Source organism: Heloderma suspectum, chromosome 2 (assembly GCF_057233095.1).
Source record: "Heloderma suspectum isolate Gila_16-S chromosome 2, 16-S_ref, whole genome shotgun sequence".
Classification (NCBI taxonomy): domain Eukaryota; kingdom Metazoa; phylum Chordata; class Lepidosauria; order Squamata; family Helodermatidae; genus Heloderma; species Heloderma suspectum.
In genome coordinates this window covers 264,907,116-264,926,232 of record NC_139459.1, presented here as the reverse complement: position 1 = coordinate 264,926,232, position 19,117 = coordinate 264,907,116, and the positions used below count along the sequence as shown (strand labels likewise).

Sequence of the window (19,117 nt, the reverse complement as noted above, 5' to 3'; positions counted from 1 at the left end):
GATCAGCATTTCCTGCACCACCTCCTCCAAGTCATTAATAAAAATGTGGAAGAGCACTGGGCCCAGGACTGAGCCCTGCGGTACCCCACTTGTGATCTCTCCCCAGTTTGAGAAGGTCACATTGATAAGCACTCTTTGAGTCCAATTCTGTAGCCAACTGTGGATCCACCGGATCATTGTTTCATCTAGCCCACTTTGAGCTAGTTTGCTCATCAGGATATCATGGGGCACTTTGTCGAGAGCTTTGCTGAAGTTGACTTATATTATGTCTACAGCATTCCCACGGTCCACAAGGGAGGTGACTTGATCAAAAAATGAGATCAGATTCATCTGGCAGGACTTGTTCTTGACAAATCCATGTTGGCTTCGAGTAATCACGGCATTGTTTTCAAGGTGCTTCCAGATGGATTGCTTTATCATCTGCTCCAGAATTTTCCCAGGGATTGATGTCAGACTGACTGGTCTGTAGTTCCCAGGTTCCTCCTTTTTACCCTTTTTGCCCTCCTCCAGTCATCTGGCACTTCACCCCTCCACCATGATTTCTCAAAGAACAGACAGCGGTTCTGAGAGCTCGTCTGCCAGTTCCTTTGTTACTCTAGGATGCAGTTCATCTGGCCCTGGAGATTTGAACTCATTCAAAGTAATTAGTTGTTCCTTGACCATATGCCTATCAATCTCAAGCTGCAATCCTGCCCCTTCAGCCTGTACTCCACCTTTGCCAGGGGAGTCATAGACCCTCTTTTGGGAGAAGACTGAGCCAAAGTAGGAATTGAGCACCTCTGCCTTTTCTTTGTCATCTGTTATCGTTTTGCCATCCTTATTTAATAGCTGAAATACCATTTCTTTCCTCTGCCTTTTACTATGCATGTAGCTGAAGAAAGCTTTTTTGTTGTTTTTAGCATCCCTCGCTAACCTCAGCTCCTTCTCAGCTTTAGCCTTCCTGATGTCATCCCTGCAATTCTGTGCTACGTGCCTGTTCTCTTCCTTTGTTACTTGGCCTTCTTTCCACTTCCTGGAAGTGTCCTTTTTAGTTTTCAGGTCATCTCTAAGCTTTTTGTGAAGCCACATTGGCTTCTTCTGTTGTCTTCCACCTTTGCTTCTTGTTGGAATTGTTTGTAATTGTGCCTTGAGAATTTCCTTTTTTAAAAGCTCCCACCCATCTTGCACTCCTTTTCTCGTTAGCGTCGCTTGCCATGGGACCTTACTGATCATTGTTCTGAGTTTATTAAAATCAGTTTTCCTAAAATCCAGTGTACACATTTGACTACACTCGGCTTTTGCTTCCCTTAGAACCAAGAACTCAAGTACAACATGGTCGCTTTCCCCCAGAGTTCCTGTAACTGCTACTTTATCCACTAAGTCATCTCTGTTGGTTAGGATCAAGTCAAGGACAGGCGATCCTCTAGTTCCTTCCTCTACTTTCTGTAGGAGGAAGTTATCTGCCACACAAGTCAGGAATTTCCTGGAGGGGCCATGTTTTGCAGAATTTGTCTCCCAACAAATATCAGGGAAATTGAAGTCCCCCATTACTACTGCATCATACTTCCTGAAAACATTGGCTATTTGCTTTTCAAAAGTTTCATCCTCATCTTCTCCTTGATTGGGCGGCCGGTAGTAGACTCCAACCACCAGGTTCCTTTTATTCTTTGCTCCATTTATTTTGATCCAGATGCTCTCGATGGGGCTACCAAGCTCCTCCTCCTGTATTTCTGTGCAGAGATATGTATTTTTCACATACAGTGCAACCCCACCTCCCTTTCTGTTCCTCCTGTTCTTTTAGAACAAGTTATATCCTTCAATTGCTGTATTCCAGTCATGAGAGTCATCCCACCAAGTCTCAGTTATACCTATCAAGTCATCATTTCCCTCCTGTATTAAGAGTTCAAGTTCGTTCTGTTTGTTTCCCATACTCTGGGCATTAGTATATAGACATCAAAGACCATGTGCTTCATAGTCTGGCTTTCTTCCTACATGTGTCTGAAGACTATTATTGGGTGCTATCAGAGCTGTTCTCTCCATTGCAGTGCATGCGCCTACGTCCATTGCTATCCCCAACATTACATCTCCCTTCTCCATAGGATTCAGTTTAAAGCCCTCCTGATGAAGTTCTTCATGCTGTGGCCAAACACATTCTTCCCATCCTTTGTGAGGTGCAAGCCGTCCCTTGCCAACAGCTCATCTTCCAGGAAGTATAGCCCGTGGTCCCAGAATCCAAATCTCTCTCGTCAGCACCATCTTCGTAGCCAGTCATTCACCCGGAGTATTTTTCGTTCCCTTTCTATCCCTCTTCTAACTACTGGAAGGATGGATGAGAAAACTATCTGGGCCCCAAAGTTCTTGAGTTTCCTTCCCAAAGCTTCGAAGTCTGACGTGATTTCTTCGTAGCTCCGCTTGGCGGTATCATTTGTTCCCACATGGATGAGAAGAAAGGGATACCTGTCAGTGGGCTTTATGAGTGCAGGCAGCCTTTCAGTCACGTCTCCAATCCGTCCTCCCGGGAGACAACATACCTGGTGAGTCGACGTGTCTTCGCGGCATACTTGGGTCTCGATCCCACACAGCAAGGAGTCTCCCACTACTACCACTCTTCTCTTCTTCTTGTTGTAGGCCTGGGTTTCATCGCCTCTGTTTGACTGACCTTCAGCCTCTTGCTCACTCTCATGTAGGTTCCCCTGTGATTCTTCCTCTGCAGGCTGTCCTCCAGTCTCATCCGCAAGTACCTGCAATTGGTTCCACAGCTCCACTGCTTCCACTGGTGCAGAGTGTCTTCTAGTTCTTCTTCTCCTAACTGTCACCCTTTTCCAAGGAGTATCCTTTACTCCATTTTTCTTTACCTCAGCATTTCCCACTTCTGCCTCACCTTGCTGTTGCTCTTCAAGCTTCTGGTCTTCCCTTTGCTGCTGTAGTTCCCCCATTCTGTCCAAGAACTCTTCATGTTCTCTTATTCCCCGGAGGGTTGACAGTCGCCGCTCCAGTCCACTTACTTTTTCTTCCAGCAGCGTGATCAACTTGCACTCGTTGCAGGTGTAGGCCATGTTGTTCTCAGGCAAGAAAACAAACATTGCACACACGTTGCAGGTCACCACCACTGGAGAGTCTTGTCCTTCCATTGCCTCTTTTCCCTTTTTGTGTCTAGCTTTGTGATTGTTCTAGACTAGCCTGTGCCTGCTCCTCTACTCAGTAGAGGTTAAAAGCAGAGTCCCACTGGTGTGGAAGTGTGTGTTACAAGACAAATAAATGAAAAAAGGTTAGTTAAAAAATTAAATTAAATTAAAAAATGGGGGGGGGAAAGTTAGGGGCCTCTCCCTTGAACTCCCCTGGTCAACTCCTGTTTGCTCCCCCTGTCCACTCGCTCTGGTCGCTCGCTCTCTGGGAGCTTGCTTGCTTCTGTAGTCCCTGGACCAGCTGAAGCAGCTTGCTTTGCTCTGCTCTGCTCTGCTCTGCTCAACTGGGAGGCGGGAAACAGACATGTCAGCTTCTTGACTTTCAAGGGGATACTCATTCCCTGCCCTGGACAGCTGCTCCAGACTACTGCCTGATCCTCTTCCTCCAGATTTTCCCTGTAGAAGGACTGGACAAAGCCCTAATCTAATGACTTTACTACCTCATATGTACATGGGGAGCTGTTTGTGTGATAAGCTCCCATATATAAAAAAAATGTAAGTTACCACCTCAGGTAAATATAGTTCAGCATCTCTTTACTGAGGTAATTCTTCCGTTCTACAACTAAGCCTGTGATGACAATGGCTAGCATCTTATTGTGCCTGTGTGTTCACGGGAGTGACCACACAACAGGGCTTTTGCATTTCCACAGTAATCTGAAGAATGGAAACACTTGTTTCTGGAATGGGGCAGGTCAGAGGGGCTCACAGAAGGGAGCATTTCCAAGGTTATTTTTTGAAGCATGAACGCTGCATTGTGCGAGCAGTCACTCCTGTGAGCACAATGGAACCAGCAGAGGTGGAGCAGCCCCATTGGATACCACCCAGTGTTGTTTTGCCTGGTTCAAACTTTTGTCCCAGAATGAGGAAGCACAATCTAGCTTCACCGTACTCCTAGAATTTGAGTGAACTTTCACCAGTCCAGTCAAAACAATATAGCATCTCAGGCTCACTGCACGGTTTACTTCTTATTCAATACAGCTGTGTTATATAGTCTGACCAACTAATATCCATACTAAAAAGTGTGTGCATATGTGAGAGAAAGAGAGAGAGAGTCAGAGAGCGAAAGGGAGAGTTTGGGGATGGCGTGGCCAACACGGGCTGAATGGGTGCTTTGATTTTATCTGTTAATTTTGAAATGCGGTCACAGTCCCAAAGATCCAAAAAATGTGAGAAGATTTTTCACACATTGAGATGTAGCCAGTTTCAACTTGACTAATCCACAAGGTTTTCAGCAAAGCAGGGCCAGTTTCCACCTAGCTTTCTGTCTTGAACCATTTTCCCATTGCCAAACTTCATGCTTCCAGTAACACGTCTGTACCTCCATATGGTCCTTTCTAAACTGTTCTGTTGGGCAAATGCTGTGTTGCCTGGATATTGGCAGGGGTCTTTTGGATTCTTTCTAGACTCTTCAGCTTAATTATGTTGAAACTATTAAAATGTTCATCATTATGACAAGCAGGGCGTGGGGGGGGGATGGGAGGATTTGTATACTTCAGTGCATTTCTGTGTGCTCTGCTCCCCCTGTGGGATCCCTGTTAATGAGGTTCACCCAACACTGTGGTGGAGGGCAGAATTTTGTCTCAGTACAACATTGTCGCCAAGTATAGTATTCTATTTTTCTCCACAGGGGTGAATGACAATCATTCATTTATTTCAGGGGGAACAGAGGCGACAAATTTAGTGTAGGCCTAACCCTGTTCTTGCCACTGAGAGTCCTGTCTGCATCAATCCATTTGGTTCTTTTTCTTGAGGTTATTGGAAGATTGGGGTGGAATCTTGGGCCCCCAAATTCACTGCCCACAGTTGCTATGGGGAGCAGCCTTCCCAGCTCTGACAAGTGTGATGGGCTCCCCTTCTCCATGTGATGTCAGAGAAAAAACCCAGCTCCTCCCACATCCTGGGGAAGGGCAGGGCCATGTTCTCATACTATCAGGGCCATGCTGTCAAGGCCATCTGCAACTTGTGAACCTGTGGATCTTGAGATGTATGAGATAAACTAATAAATCTCTCATGAAATAACATTACTTGCCAGCACATCTCCAGTTCAGATTTTGCCTTTGATGTGTCGATGCAAGAGACTATATGCAAGAATGATACATTTTTTGGATGATTTAATGCAGCAGGTTTTCAGAGTTGGGAGAGAACTAGGTGGGGAAAGCGGGCGGGGGAGAGCGAACAGTCAGTCTCAGATGGTACAAAGGGCATGAATGTCGCCTTTTTCTTTTCCTGACAGTTTCAAGAAAACTCATAAAGTAAATCTAAGCTCAGCTGTGGAAAAGAAGATTATGAGTGATACATTTCAGTGTTCTGGGCAGCAGAGTCATTGTTGCAAAGCTGGCTTGCATTCTGATGGCATGGAACCTTTGTCGATAATATTTAGGAGAAGATTTTCTCTCGCTTCTTTCAAAATGCTACAGTCCCTTACAGATCAAGAAGCCCAGGTTCATACATTCAGCCAGGAGCAACCCTGCCATAGCCTGGTGGGGTAACCACATGTGCTTTCTGCCCAGAGTAGCCTCCAGGATGAACTGGGCACTCTACATAAGCACACAATCATGTAGATGCTCCGTCTTCCTGATATTTCCTCAGCTTTTTTGAACGGGGGGTCATGCAAACCGTTCTTCTGTGCCAGGGCTAGGCAATGCAGCGCCCACAAGGACCCATGCGGCTGGGGGCCTGCTGGACCCCACTGCCAGATCCCTTCCTCCTCCAAACCCCTTCCTCACCCATCTACCTGCTTTCTGCCACTTCCCCTCATCTGTGCAGGTAGAAAGCAGGAAGTCTCCCAGTCAGCCAACTTCCTGCTTTCTTGCTGCCAAGATGACTCAGAAATGGCAGCAGTAGGCCAAGAAGCCAGCCAACCAGTGGATGGGTGTGCGGCGGGAGAAATTGTGATGGCAGCAGGTGCTGTGGCAGCAGTAGCAGGTGGGTGGCAGGTGAAGCAGCAGTGGCAGCAGGCGGGGGGGGAGGAGGAAGGGGAGGTCACGCAAACTGGGAAGCCAAGAAGGGGGAGCAACAGAAGTGGGAATTCAGGAAGGGGGCAGGAAAATGAGCCCCCGGGGTTGAAAAAACGTAAAATGTACCCATGGCCCTGAAAAAAATTGTCACATGTGTACACACACACACACACACAGTCACATGTGCCCACAGGCCCAAAAAGGTTGCCTACCCCTGTTCTGCACTATCTGCTATTGATGCAGAGGGCACATTCACATTGGAGGCTCTCTGCGAGATGGAGAGAAGGAGGTCATACAGGACTAAGTTCTTTGTTATGGCTTCGACTTCTATAAGCAGTCTATGATCATCTGACAGAATAGGCTGTTGCCTATGAAAGCCCATGCCTCAATAAATCAGGTAGGTTCTAAGGTATTCACTGCTGAAGTTGTGGCATAAGCCACCACCACTGCGCACACAGCCCCATAAGTTACCAATGCACCAGCCTTGTGTTAGTGCAAAGGTGCAGGAGCCAAGCATGGGATGCAGTGCAGTTTGCCACTGGTAGCTTCACCTCTGTAATCTTTCTCAAATGCTTCTTCATCTTTTTTTTAACAAACACCCAATGACATTGACTTTGCAGCTATCACTATAAACTTATTCCATTGTCCAAGTATCCTTTTGGATGGGATTTTTTGGGTAATGTTTATCATTACCCTAACCTGCACATGACACTCATTATCATGATCTTGGGATGTGCACCCGATGCAGCCAAGATGGAGAGGCCACTTTAGATAGTTCCTGTGGCAGCTGCCCATGCACTGTGAAGTGCACCAGTGTTCTAGGTGGATAAGGTGATTTTTCTCCTTCTGTCAGGAGTGAATCTGAGCGTGTGGAGATGGTTAGCAGCTCAGATTCAGAATGGGAACAGTCAGAACTGGGGGAGGCTCCCTCCCTAGTGAGCTTAGATATGGCAAGGCCTTCTTCGCAAGTCCTTGGCACGCAGATGGCTCAACCTGAAGCCCCCCCTTTCCTCCTCTATGAGAACCCAGGTCTCTGGGGAGGAGGAGAGTGAGGGATGTGACTTGAGGGATGCTAGGGGATGTCACAGAGCAAAGCAGGAAAAGTTAGAGATAGAGCTCAGATGCTCCACCAGGTTGGCTATGCGTGATAGCCTATGTAGGGGAGAGCAGCTGTAAGGGAGGGGCGTCTCCCCTAAGCTAGACTGACCGGGAAGTTCTTGTTCAAACTACCGGCAACTTCTCCAACTTCCAGTTCGACTCCTGTTTTGGTATTCGTAATTGTGTGGAGTAGCTGTTTCCTTTGTAGTCTGAGAGTCTCCTAGAATTTGCATTTGTAAGGAACTTGGTCATTAACTAATAAAGTAGTGAGCCTGAAGCCTGGTATCTTGGAGTGTGTTGATTGTGAAGAGAGAGAAGACAAAAGAACTTGACAGCTTCCATTTTAAAAGGTCTGCTATAATGTAGAGAAAATTGCTCTATCTGTTGAGTGAGGCAGCATATTTGAAAGCTCCTTACCATGTGCAGCTACCAAGTCACCACTACTGCCAGGGGCATGCAGCTCCCTCATTCCCTACCTCAGTTGTCCCATAGTAGGCCCTGAATTTTTTGTAGGGCCTTCCTTTGTCTCAATTATGCTGTTCCACAACCCCTCAGCATTTTCTGAATCTTCCCTTTGGCTGTGTGGAACACATGCATTTTATTTTATTTATTAGATTCTTAAATCCTTGGAGGTGGTGCTCAAAACAGCATGCACTCAAGGGACTCAAAATATGGATGGTTCAAGACAGCATGCAAGGGTCTCCCCCCATTCTATCTTCAAAACAACCCTGTGTGGTAGATTACTCTGAGAGATAGTAACTGGCCCAAGGACATGCAGTGAGGTTCATGGCTGAATAAGGATTCAATCCGGGTGCTCCCCAATCCTAGTCAAACACAAACCACCCTACAGCACCTTCCCCAAACAGCTGCCCTCCAGATGTCTTGGACTTCAGCTCCTATCAGCCCTAATTAGCATGGCCAGTGGTCAGGAATGCTGGGAGTTGTAGCCCAAACTTCTGGAGGGCACCACGTTGTGGAGAGATGCACTAGCCCTCTCTAGACTGTGTGTTCTCTTCAATTTGCCCTTTCCTGCTGTATTAACAATGTGTCAAAAGTTATGGCACAGATGTTTATGTTGTGCTGTAAGCAGATGACATGATCTTGAGATGGCAGTGTTAATGTAAGGCTGCTGAAAAAGGCATTTATGCATTTAGTTCAGGTTTTTAGGACATTTTTTGTGCTGTAATTTGTAGGCAAAAGTTGAGAAGGCCAAATAGCTTGAGGGAAGAACACAGCAAAATATTTATTTAATTATTTACAATATTTGTATACCTCTCTACATCAAAGATTTCGGAGCAGTGAACAACAAGATAAAATAATAAAATGTGACATTAAAACAATTAAAACATTTTAAAGGAAACAGATTCTGAACTTAATAAACTGCAGTTGGCCACTCAAGGAAGGCTTCTCGAAATAACAGTGTCTTCAGGAGGCACAGAAAGCAACACAACATTGGCGCCTGTCTGATGTCCGAAGGCAGGGAGTTCTACAGGAAGGGGGCCACCACACTAAAGGCTCTTTTTGCTGGTGGAATCCAGCCGGGCCATGAGTCCATGTGGAACCACCAGGAGCATGCCCTCTGATGACCTCAGTGACTGGGCAGGTTGATAGGTGAGAAGGCGCTCTCTCAGGTATCCTGGTCCCAAGTTGTTTAGGGCTTTGTACACTAATATTAATACCTTAAACCTGGCCTGGCAGCGAATAGGCAGCCAGTGCAGTTCCCTCAGCAAAGGAGTTACATGCTGAAAAGGGGCAGCTCCTGACAACAGCAGAGCTGCTGCATTCTGCACTAGCTTAAGCTTCTGGACCAGCCTCAAGGGCAGCCCCACATAGAAAACATTGCAGTAAACTAGTCTTGAGATTACTAATTCCTGTACCACTGTGGCCAAGATGTTTCTGTCCCTCTCTCTGCCAAAGCTGGTAAAAGCCACTCTCTGAGCCTTCCCGGCCCTTGGGCCTCCAGTGACACTGATGGATCTAGGAGTACCCCAAGACTAAGAAACCGGATCTTTCAAAGGGTGTGCTACCCCATCCAGAACAGGCAATGAGCCTATCTCCTGGGAACCTCTCACCCACAGGACTTCCATCCTGCCAGGATTCAGCTTCAGTTTATTGGCCCTTATCCAGCCCATTACGAAGTCTAGGCACTGATCCAGGACTTGCACAGCCTCTCCTAATTCAGAAGTCATGGAGAGATAGAGCTGTGCATCATCAGCATACTGATGGCATTTATCTCCAAATCCCCTAATGAACGCTCCCAACAGCTTCATATAGATGTTAAACAACATCGGTACCCTGTGGCACCCCATAGCTCAATTGCCAAGGGGACAAGGAATGGTCACCCAATGTTACTCTCTGAAATCGGTCCCGTAGGTAGGACCAGAACCACAGTGCCTCCGATACCCATCCCACGGAATTGATCCAGAAGGATACCATGGTTGTGGTATCAAAAGCCAATGAGAGATCGAGCAGAATTAACACCCCGTCCCTCTCTTGACAAAGGTTATCCATCAGGGCAACCAAGGCTGATTCAGTCCCATAACCAGAATATATAACTTGATCATGAATCCAGAAGAAATTCTGTGACCTTTCTAATGCCGATGTTACTATCAAAAAAAGAGACAAAAGACCCTAAAATGCTCAACTAACTAGCTTTGCCAGCACGTCTGTTTTGTGGAATTCTTTAAAAACTTTCTTCAGAAGCAGATAACCTGGGTTTTGCACAAATTACTATACAGACTATACTATACAAACTAAGGTAATCCAGCCTGCTTGTATTTTGTTAGCACATCTGTGTATAAAGTGCTAGATTGTAGGGCTGTTGGAGAAATGTGCAGCAGAATCAAACGAATTTGGATTTTTATGAATCTGACTGACAGATTCCACAGCAGATCGCCTTTTCCGGGTTCCTTGGATTCCTCAGACTTGCAGACCATTTTTTTTTCTACTTTCTGGAATTTTACACAAATTTAGTCATAGAAAAATACATAAAGTAAAATAACATCATCCGAAAATGTGCATTTTCCCCATAGATTAAACCATGAAAATGCACATGGGGGGGGGGATTTGCCCATTTTGGTGTGTATGTGCGCATTTTCATGAGTTCGTTGTTGTTCAGTCGTTAAGTCGTGTCCAACTCTTTGTGACCCCATGGACCATAGCACGCCAGGCCTTCCTGTCCCCTGCTGTCTCCCGGAGTGTGCTCAAGTTCATAATCATTGCATCGGTGATGCTTTCTAGCCATTGCATCCTCTGCCATCCCCTTCTCCTTTTGCCTTCAATCTTTCCCAGCATCAGGGTCTTTTGCAGTGAGTTTTCTCTTCGCATTAGGTGGCCAAAATATTTGAGCTTCAGTTTCAGTATCTGTCCTTCCAATGAGCACTCAGGGTTGATTTCCTTTAGGATGGACTGATTTGACCTCCTTGCAGTCCAGGGGACTTGTAAGAGTCTTATCCAGCACCACAGTTTGAAAGCATCAATTCTACGGCGCTCAGCCTTCCTTATAGTCCAGCTCTCACAGCCATACATTACTACTGGGAAAACCATAGCTTTGATTAGACGGACCTTTGTCGGCAAGGTGATGTCTCTGCTTCTTACTATGCTGTCTAGGTTTCCATAGCTTTCCTCCCAAGGAGTAAGCGTCTTTTAATTTCATGGCTACAGTCACCATCTGTGGTGACCTTGGAGCCCAAGAAAGTAAAATCTGTCACTGCTTCCATTTCTTCCCCTTCTATATGCCAGGAAGTGATGGGGCCAGATGCCATGATCTTAGTTTTTTTAATGTTGAGTTTCAGACCAGCTTTTGCACTCTCCACTTTCACCCTCAACAAGAGGCTCTTTAGATCCTCTTTGCTTTCTGCCATTAGGGTGGTATCATTTGCGTATCTGAGGTTGTTGCGTATCTGAGGTTCTTTAAGAATCTGCCAGAGTTTGTTGTGATCCACACAATCAAAGGCTTTAGCGTAGTCAACGAAGCAGAAATAGACGTTTTTCTGGAATTCTCTTGCTTTCTCCATGATCCAGCAAATGTTGGCGGTTTGATTTCTAGTTCCTCTGCCTCTTCAAAACCCAGCTTGTACTTCTGGTAGTTCTCGGTTCACATACTGCTGAAGCCTAGCTTGTAGGATTTTGAGCATAACCTTGCTGGCATGTGAAGTCAGCGCAATTGTACGGTAGTTTGAACACTCTTTGGCATTGCCCTTCTTTGGAATTGGAATGTAAACTGACCTTTTCCAGTCTTGTGGCCACTGTTGAGTGTTATTGTGCTGCATATTGAGTGCAGCACTTTAACAGCATCATCTTTTAGCATCTTAAATAGCTCAGCTGGAATACTGTCATCTCCACTAGCTTTGTTGTTAGTAATGCTTCCTAAGGTCCACTTGACTTCACTCTCTAGGATGTCCGGCTCAAGTTCAGTGACTGCACTATCATGGTTATCAGGGACATTAAGAATTTTCCTGTATAGTTCTTCTGTGTATTCTTTCCACCTCTTGATCTCATCTGCTTCTCTTAGGTCCCTGCCTTCTTTGTCCTTTATCATGCTCGTCTTTGCACAAAACGTTCCCTTGAGATCTCCGGTTTTCTTGAAAAGATCTCTAGTCTTTCCCATTCTGTTGTTTTCCTCGATTTCTTTGCATTGTTCATTGAAGAAGTCCTTCTTGTCTCTCCTTGCTATTCTCTGGAACTCTGCATTCAGTTGGATATATCTTCCCCTTTCTCCCTTGCTTTTCGCTTCCCTTCTTTCCTCAGCTACTTGTAAAGCCTCATCAGACAGCCACTTTGTTTTCTTGCATTTCAAATTTGTGCAAATGAGAATTTGTGCAAATTTGGGAAATTGGGAAAATCTGTTTCTATCAATGGGTGGATGACAGAACAAAAGGCATCTGACAATTTGCAAGAAGCAGATGGAATAGATTTTACAAAATCTGTACATCTCTACTAGATTATTTCTGTTGCGCAGTGTACAGCTGCCGTTCCTGGCCCCTCCCCACCCTCAGCCTTCCAACAGGTAGCTCTATCGGTGAACGTGCAACATGAGAAGTTGCCTTATACTAGGCCAGACCATCTAGTCCAGTGCTCTCTACTCTGACTGGCAGCATCTCAGTTAGAGGTCCTTCCCATCACCTGCTCCTACCTGCTCCTTTTAACTGGAGATGCTGCCAGGGATTAAATCTTGGACTTTCTGCATGCAGTTAGGGATGTACGAAACCCCCTTACCTGCAGTCCACTGGGGGGTCTGTAAGATGGGAGGCAATCCGGTCCTCCCCCCCCAGAGTCCTCCCCGGCTGCAGCCAGACTTCTGGCCGCAGCCGGTCTTCGGATGCAACTGGCATCCAGCCTAGCGGATGCCACTTGCATCCCTTCTAGGGATGGACGAAAGTCCCTTACCTGATCCCGAAGCTTGCTTTGCGATGGGGGGAGGCGCCCCGTCCCTCCCCCCCAAAAGTCTGGCCGGGGGGGAGGCGCCCCGTCCCTCCCTGCCGAAATTCTGGCCAGGGGGGAGGCGCCCCGTCCCTCCCCGCCGAAATTCTGGCCAGGGAGGAGGCGCCCCATCCCTCCCTGCTGAAATTCTGGCCGGGGGGGAGGCGCCCCGTCCCTCCCCGCCGAAATTCTAGCCAGGGAGGAGGCGCCGTCCCTCCGGCCGCGAAACTTCGTCTCCTGCCTTCTCCTGCCGGGACGCAAATGGCGGCGGCCATAGCTGCCGCTGTTTGCGTCCCTGCAGTCAGCCGTGATAGGCTACATAAATGTTTACGTAGCCTATCACGGCTGACTTTAAAAAAAAAAAAATCCCGAGATTCGTGGAGAAAGTCTCTGACATCCCTAATCCCTTCCCCTTCCTGTGATAGGCTACATAAATCTTACGTAGCCTATCACGGGAATGGGGAGGAATGCAAATGGTGTCCACTAGGCAGGATGCCATTCACGTCCGAAGACCGGCCGCAGATGGACCTGGCCGGACCCGGACCCAGCAGTGCCAGATAGGATCCGGCCAGGTTGGACTTCATGGGGTGGTGGGGTGGGGTGGTCTGTTCCACCACAGATTCTGGGGGGGGCAAATTCTAAGAATCCGCACCCCCCCCAGAGTCCGTGGCAGAATTCTCCGCCATCCCTACATACAATACATGTGCTCTACCACTGAGCTATGGTACCTTCCTGTCTGCTTGGCCCATATGTTTATAGCAAATGTGTGGCAGAGCATGGGAAAGCCCAATGGGGAAAATGCACACTGGACAAAAAAAATGAAGTTATAAAGGTATAAAATGGCAATGGTCAGGCTAGCAGGGAATAAACTTGTTCTTTCCTACCCAGACATCGCTAACATTTCTAAAGGAGTCATACAGTAGCCTTATATCTTTTATCAAAGACCAGGATGCTGTCCAAGGACTTCATCTATTCTCTCTCTCTCTGTTGGTTGAGGGTAGAATTCGTGAACTTACCGAATTTCACACTTTTGAACCCATCTGTGAACCAAATCTCAGATATCCTTCTCCAAATTTTGCAATGGACTTCTCCAATAAAAAATGCATATAAAAATGTGTGTTAGGGGAAAGTGCATACAAAACTATGTATATTATTGAAAAAATGTTCAAAGTGTATATGTTGTGCAAAATTACAGACAAAGGTTTGTGTATTAGGAGAAATGCACACAAAAACCTATATGAAATTCAGGCCGGGGGGGAGGCGCCCCATCCCTTGCCGGCGAAATTCAGGCCGGGTAGGAGCGCCCCGTCTACCCGGCCGCGAAAAAAAAAGTAAAAAAAAAACAAAAAACATACACACCCGTGATAGGCTACGTAACGATTTACGTAGCCTATCACGGCTAGATTTCCAAAGTCAGCCGTGATAGGCTACGTAAATCGTCACTTAGCCTATCATCGGTGACTTTGAAAAAAAGAAAGAAAGCGCGTACGCAAATGGCGGCTCCCATGGGGACCGCCATTTGCGTTCCTTATTTTGACACGTCTAGTCTACATATAGACTATGGCGAAAATAAGGGCAACGCATATAGCGTTCCCTTATTTTCGCCGTAGTCTACGTAAATCTTTACGTAGACTAGACATGCCAAAATAAGGAACGCAAATGGCAGCGCCCATGGGCCGCCGCCATTTGCGTACACACTTTTTTGATGATTTACGTAGCCTATCACGGGTGTTTGTTGTTTTTTTTACTTTACTTTTTTTTTTTGCAATGGCGGTGGCGGCAGCCGGTCGGGAGCCCAGCCACCGCCACCGGCCTCGACGAACCACTGCCGAACCGCCACCGGGACCCGCTCCCGAGAGGGACATTTGGCCACGGTAAATCCTATCCCGGGGGGGGCGGGGGGCCGGCGGAGAATTTCCCCACCAATTTCAGGGGGCCGAATGCATTGGCATTCGGCCTCCTGAAGATTCGTGGAGAAATTCTCCGCCATCCCTAAACACAGCTAATGCTTCTTTTAAGTATATGTTTTGGCAATGCCCAGTAATTGCCTCTTTGGGGGAGGAGATCATTATATGGATAACGTTTGTATTGAAACACTCCTTAATATTGACTGATGTACATTCTCTTTTAAATTATCTACCTTCTCCCTGGAAGTTAACACATGGTCAGGGCAAATAGATTCTCCACACCCTTCTGACGGCTCAAAGACTGATATTACAGCATTGGAAGGATAAGCACCCACTTCCAATAATGCAATGGCTTGAAGACCTTACAGTGCTTTCAACATTTGGATGGGTGGTGTATAGATGACACCTGCAAATGAATACTTACTTGGATGTTTGGTTTGCTTTTGTTGACGTTTATATACAGTTCTTAGAACTGCGTTTTGTCATCTGTGTGTGTGTGTGCGCGTGTGTGTGTGTGCGCTTGTGTGTATCATATGTATGCATTCAAGTTGATATATTGACATCTACGTAGCTATATGTTTTTCTTTCCTTTCTTTCCTTTTGTTGAAATTTTATAATAAAAAACATGTCATTTAAAAAAGCTACCACCTCTTTTTTAGAGGTGTTGCTGTCTGTTGCTGTCTCCTCTTTTACTTCCACACAGCCACCACATTGCTCTCCATGTTATGTTCTGGCTTGTGCAATGATTCTCCAGCTCTATTGCCTGTAGGGGCTGATTTGATTTCTTGATTTATGCCCTGAACTCTGGTTGCACATGTTCCAGCATTCCTTTGGCTTACCACTGTGCCTGTCTCTCTTAATTTGAGCCCTTCTCCTGAGCCTGGGCTAACTGTGTGTGTGTGTGTGTGTGTGTGTGTGGTGTGGTGTGGTGTGGTGTGGTGTGGTGTTGTGCAGCTTTGCCTGGTCTTTTGCAGCCGTTTGTGTTGTATGGAGAATGACGCCCACTCAGAGTTACAGTGAAGTTGGATCTATGACACATCCCCACAAGCCTGTTTATATAAAACTTATATGCCCCAATCCATCACGGGGGGGGGGGGTATGCACGTGGAAACAAGCTTCCACATGCATGTTCCTAGCTGGAAGAGGAACAGTTGGTTTCTCTCCCTGGTGCAACAGCTGGGGCTGCATGCACAGAGCCCTCTTTACAAAGCAATGATCACATTTATCAGCTGTTTGGAAAATTTTCATCCTCCCTTCCATTGCAAAAAGCTGATTGGCACAACAGCTTATTTCTAAAAGAACTACATGCATGCTGTCCTCGCTTCTGTATATGCACACCCTTATATCAGGGACATAATATGCTAGGTATTTAAGGACTTGTCCAAAGTGTTTATCCAATGTTTTTAACTCAGCATTGCTAAGTTGATTTGTGTTGTATTATCACCTATCACTGCTGGTGTGGAGGGTCAGGCATATTTTGCATACATTCAAGCTCTAATTGAATTGTCACTGTACTTTCTTATTTCATCTCCCTCTGACCTCATTGTTTACAATTCCACCCCAACCCTGCAAGTGAGGATAACACTTCATGCATTTGTCCTAAGTGCAGTCTAGTCCATGAATGCGTATGCCATAATAAAATCCTTAGTCTTTAAGGTGCCACAAGACACTTTTAATTTTCCTACCCCTCTGGAAATTGTTATCAAATGCTTGGTTTGTCGAAGCATTTAGAAGTTACCTTCCCCGCCTTCATTTTTCTAACAGTTGCTTCTGTGCGGTTGCTTCTGTGCTAGTAAAACTGATTTTTTAACAGTCGTTTCCTCTATTTCACATACACCATTAAGATTTAAGAAGCCCAGAAGCCCATTAGCTCTATACAGGCTCAGTTTATTATGATTAATACTTACTATCTGAATGTCCGTACAGTATCATTCATATATATATATATATATATATATATATATATATATGTGTGTGTGTGTGTGTGTGTGTGTGTATACATATACATACACACACACACACACACACACACAGACAGACAGATAGATAGATAGTGTTTTCAAGGCTGTAGCCTCAGGAGAGGGAGATGTGTGGACTTCGCTTTCTTCAGGGATATTCCAGTTCCCTCCCTTGAATGTTCAGCTTTTTCAGAAAGCAAGGCTACAGTAGGGATGTACGAAAGTCACTTACCTTTTCGCGGAATTGATTTGCGGTGGGGGGGAGGCGTGCCGCCCCTCCCCCCGGAATCCTTGACGGGGAGGGAGGTGATCCAGTCCTCCCCCCCGGAATCCTGCCTGGCCGGCTGTGCTCCGCAGTGGCTCTGCGGAGCAGCCATCCAGGGCCGTCCACAGCCGGAGTTCCAGCCGCGGACAGGCTGCTGCGTGATAGCCAGGCCACCGTGATAGGCTACGTAAGTATTTACGTAGCCTATCACAGCTGGGCAAAAAAAAACCAGCGTACACAAATGGCGGCAGCTACGGTGGCCGCCATTTGCATTCCCTATTTTTTGCCATTTTAGCCTACGTAAATATTTATGTAGGCTATTACGGCAAAAAAAGGGGGAACGCAAATAGCATAGTGGGCGCTATTTACGTTCCTTTTTTTCCCGCTGTAACAGCTTACGTAAATATTTACGTAGGCTAAAACAGTGGGGGGGAAAGGAATGCTAAAACGGAGAAAAATAGGGAATGCAAATGGCGACCACCGTAGCTGCCACCATTTGCGTACGCCGTTTTTTGTTTTTGTTTTGCTTGGCTTGCCGTAATAGGCTACGTAAATACTTACGTAGCCTATCACGGCAAAGACCAGGATGCAAATGGCGGCCACGGCAGCCGGTCAAAAGACCAGCTGCCGCCGCAGCCGCCATCCAGAACATCCGCCCCAGGTAGGCTTCGTCCTGGGGGGAATCCACTGGGGGGGCAAGCCGTTCCGCCACGGATTTCGGGGGGCCGAATGCCAGTGCATTCGGCCTCACTGAAATCTGTGGCGGAATTCTCCATCATTCCTAGGCTACAGCCATTCCAAAGAGAAGCATGGAGGCATGCAGAATCCTAACCACTTCTACGTGAGAATGAAATCTGCTCCTAGTCCTGTGCATGTGTTTGCCTGCACATGTGTGGGCTAAAACTGCGTACAGGGGAAGGACTATGCAATTAAGCCCTGCCTTCAACTCCCCAGGCATACAGGATCTTACAAAAATCTTTCCATGTTGAGTAGGACACCTGCAAAGGGTATCTGCTTGTGTTTACTTGTACACATTCAGCTGTAGAAGTAGGGTGGCCATGTGTCCTCTAGTACATAGGGCAGTCTTCTGTTTGAAGGGCTGCCAGAGGATTATCTTCTGCTCAAAGGCATCCCTATTTGAAGGGCTGCCTCGATTAATTCTGGTTTGAAGATAAAGAACCATCAACAGTTAGCATCTGGTCAGCAGACTGACTATGCAGGCACCCAGGTCACCTGGTCACAGTCTTTCACACTATGATGTGATGTACTGTACTTCTGCCTAAATTATAACAAGTATTTCTAAATTTCTATTTATGCATCTAAATTAGCATATGAAAATTTTTTTGCAAATCACCATCATTTTTGTCCTCCTTTTTGGTGGTACATTTCCTCTTTTTGGCAATGTATCAGTCAGTGCCCACCTTATGTATAGTCCAAAGGAGCTTATGAGCTTCAACAGATTGCTGAGTGTCTGCTTTTCACTTTTCACATGTAAATGGCTGAGCTCTCAGTTCTGATATTGCAAAAGGCAGATCATATAACTGGGTGGCATGTAGCCCTTCTTAGAACACAAAAAACTTTACAATCATTATCTCAAATTTCTTATGAGGTTCATATAATATATATTATTATTGCCATATTGCCTTCTATTTGAATAGTTAACTAAAAATGATATTCTCCTTGATCAATAACTAAATACAAAATATAACCTAAGCATGTTGACTAAACATTTTCTTTTTTGCCTTTCTAATAAGTATCAGTTTTGGTGTTAGGTATCAGTAGCATGAAAGTGTTTTAGCACAGCATGGTCAGTATTTTCCCTGCCAGGTTTTAATTTGACATGGTGTTGCAGTATAGTTGTTACATGAATATGGTATTGTTTAGGGTGGGAGGGTTGTTAAATTTTTGAGTATTAGGCTTCATCGGAACTGTTATCATGTTATCCATAGGGGATCATTATGAATGTTTTTCTGTCCTCTTGTAGGTTAATGAAATCTATCACGATGAGTCCTTGGGTGCCCAAATTAATGTTGTCCTGGTGAGAATCATCATGCTGAGCTATGGGAAAGTAAGTATAATGTTAATAATGTGCCCAAAGGCCCTCCAGAATTCGGTTTTATAAATAGTGATACATAATTGTTTTGCAGCCCATACTACTGTTTTGATAAATGTGTTTAATAGCATGTTTATGTTAACAAAGTAATTGGGTAAAATCCAGTATTGCACAGGTAGAAGACAGCTTATGCAACAGATCTTTCTCTTCTCCACAGCCCCCTGTGCCCCCCCAAAAGCCTTTCCAGAAGGTGGGGGGACCTCCTGAACATTGTGGGCTGTAGCTTATGGTGCT

At 45.9% G+C, this 19,117-nt stretch overlaps 1 protein-coding gene across 2 annotated transcripts in view; it reads left to right on the top strand.

The window, feature by feature from the left end:
* Window positions 1–19,117, top strand: part of ADAMTS2 (ADAM metallopeptidase with thrombospondin type 1 motif 2) — a 377,073-nt gene that overhangs the window by 263,288 nt on the left and 94,668 nt on the right. For both annotated transcript variants that reach the window (XM_084839080.1, XM_084839081.1), the window contains exon 5: window positions 18,755–18,838. In XM_084839080.1, the coding sequence (XP_084695206.1) occupies window positions 18,755–18,838 (84 nt within the window). The remainder of the gene's footprint in view (window positions 1–18,754; window positions 18,839–19,117) is intronic.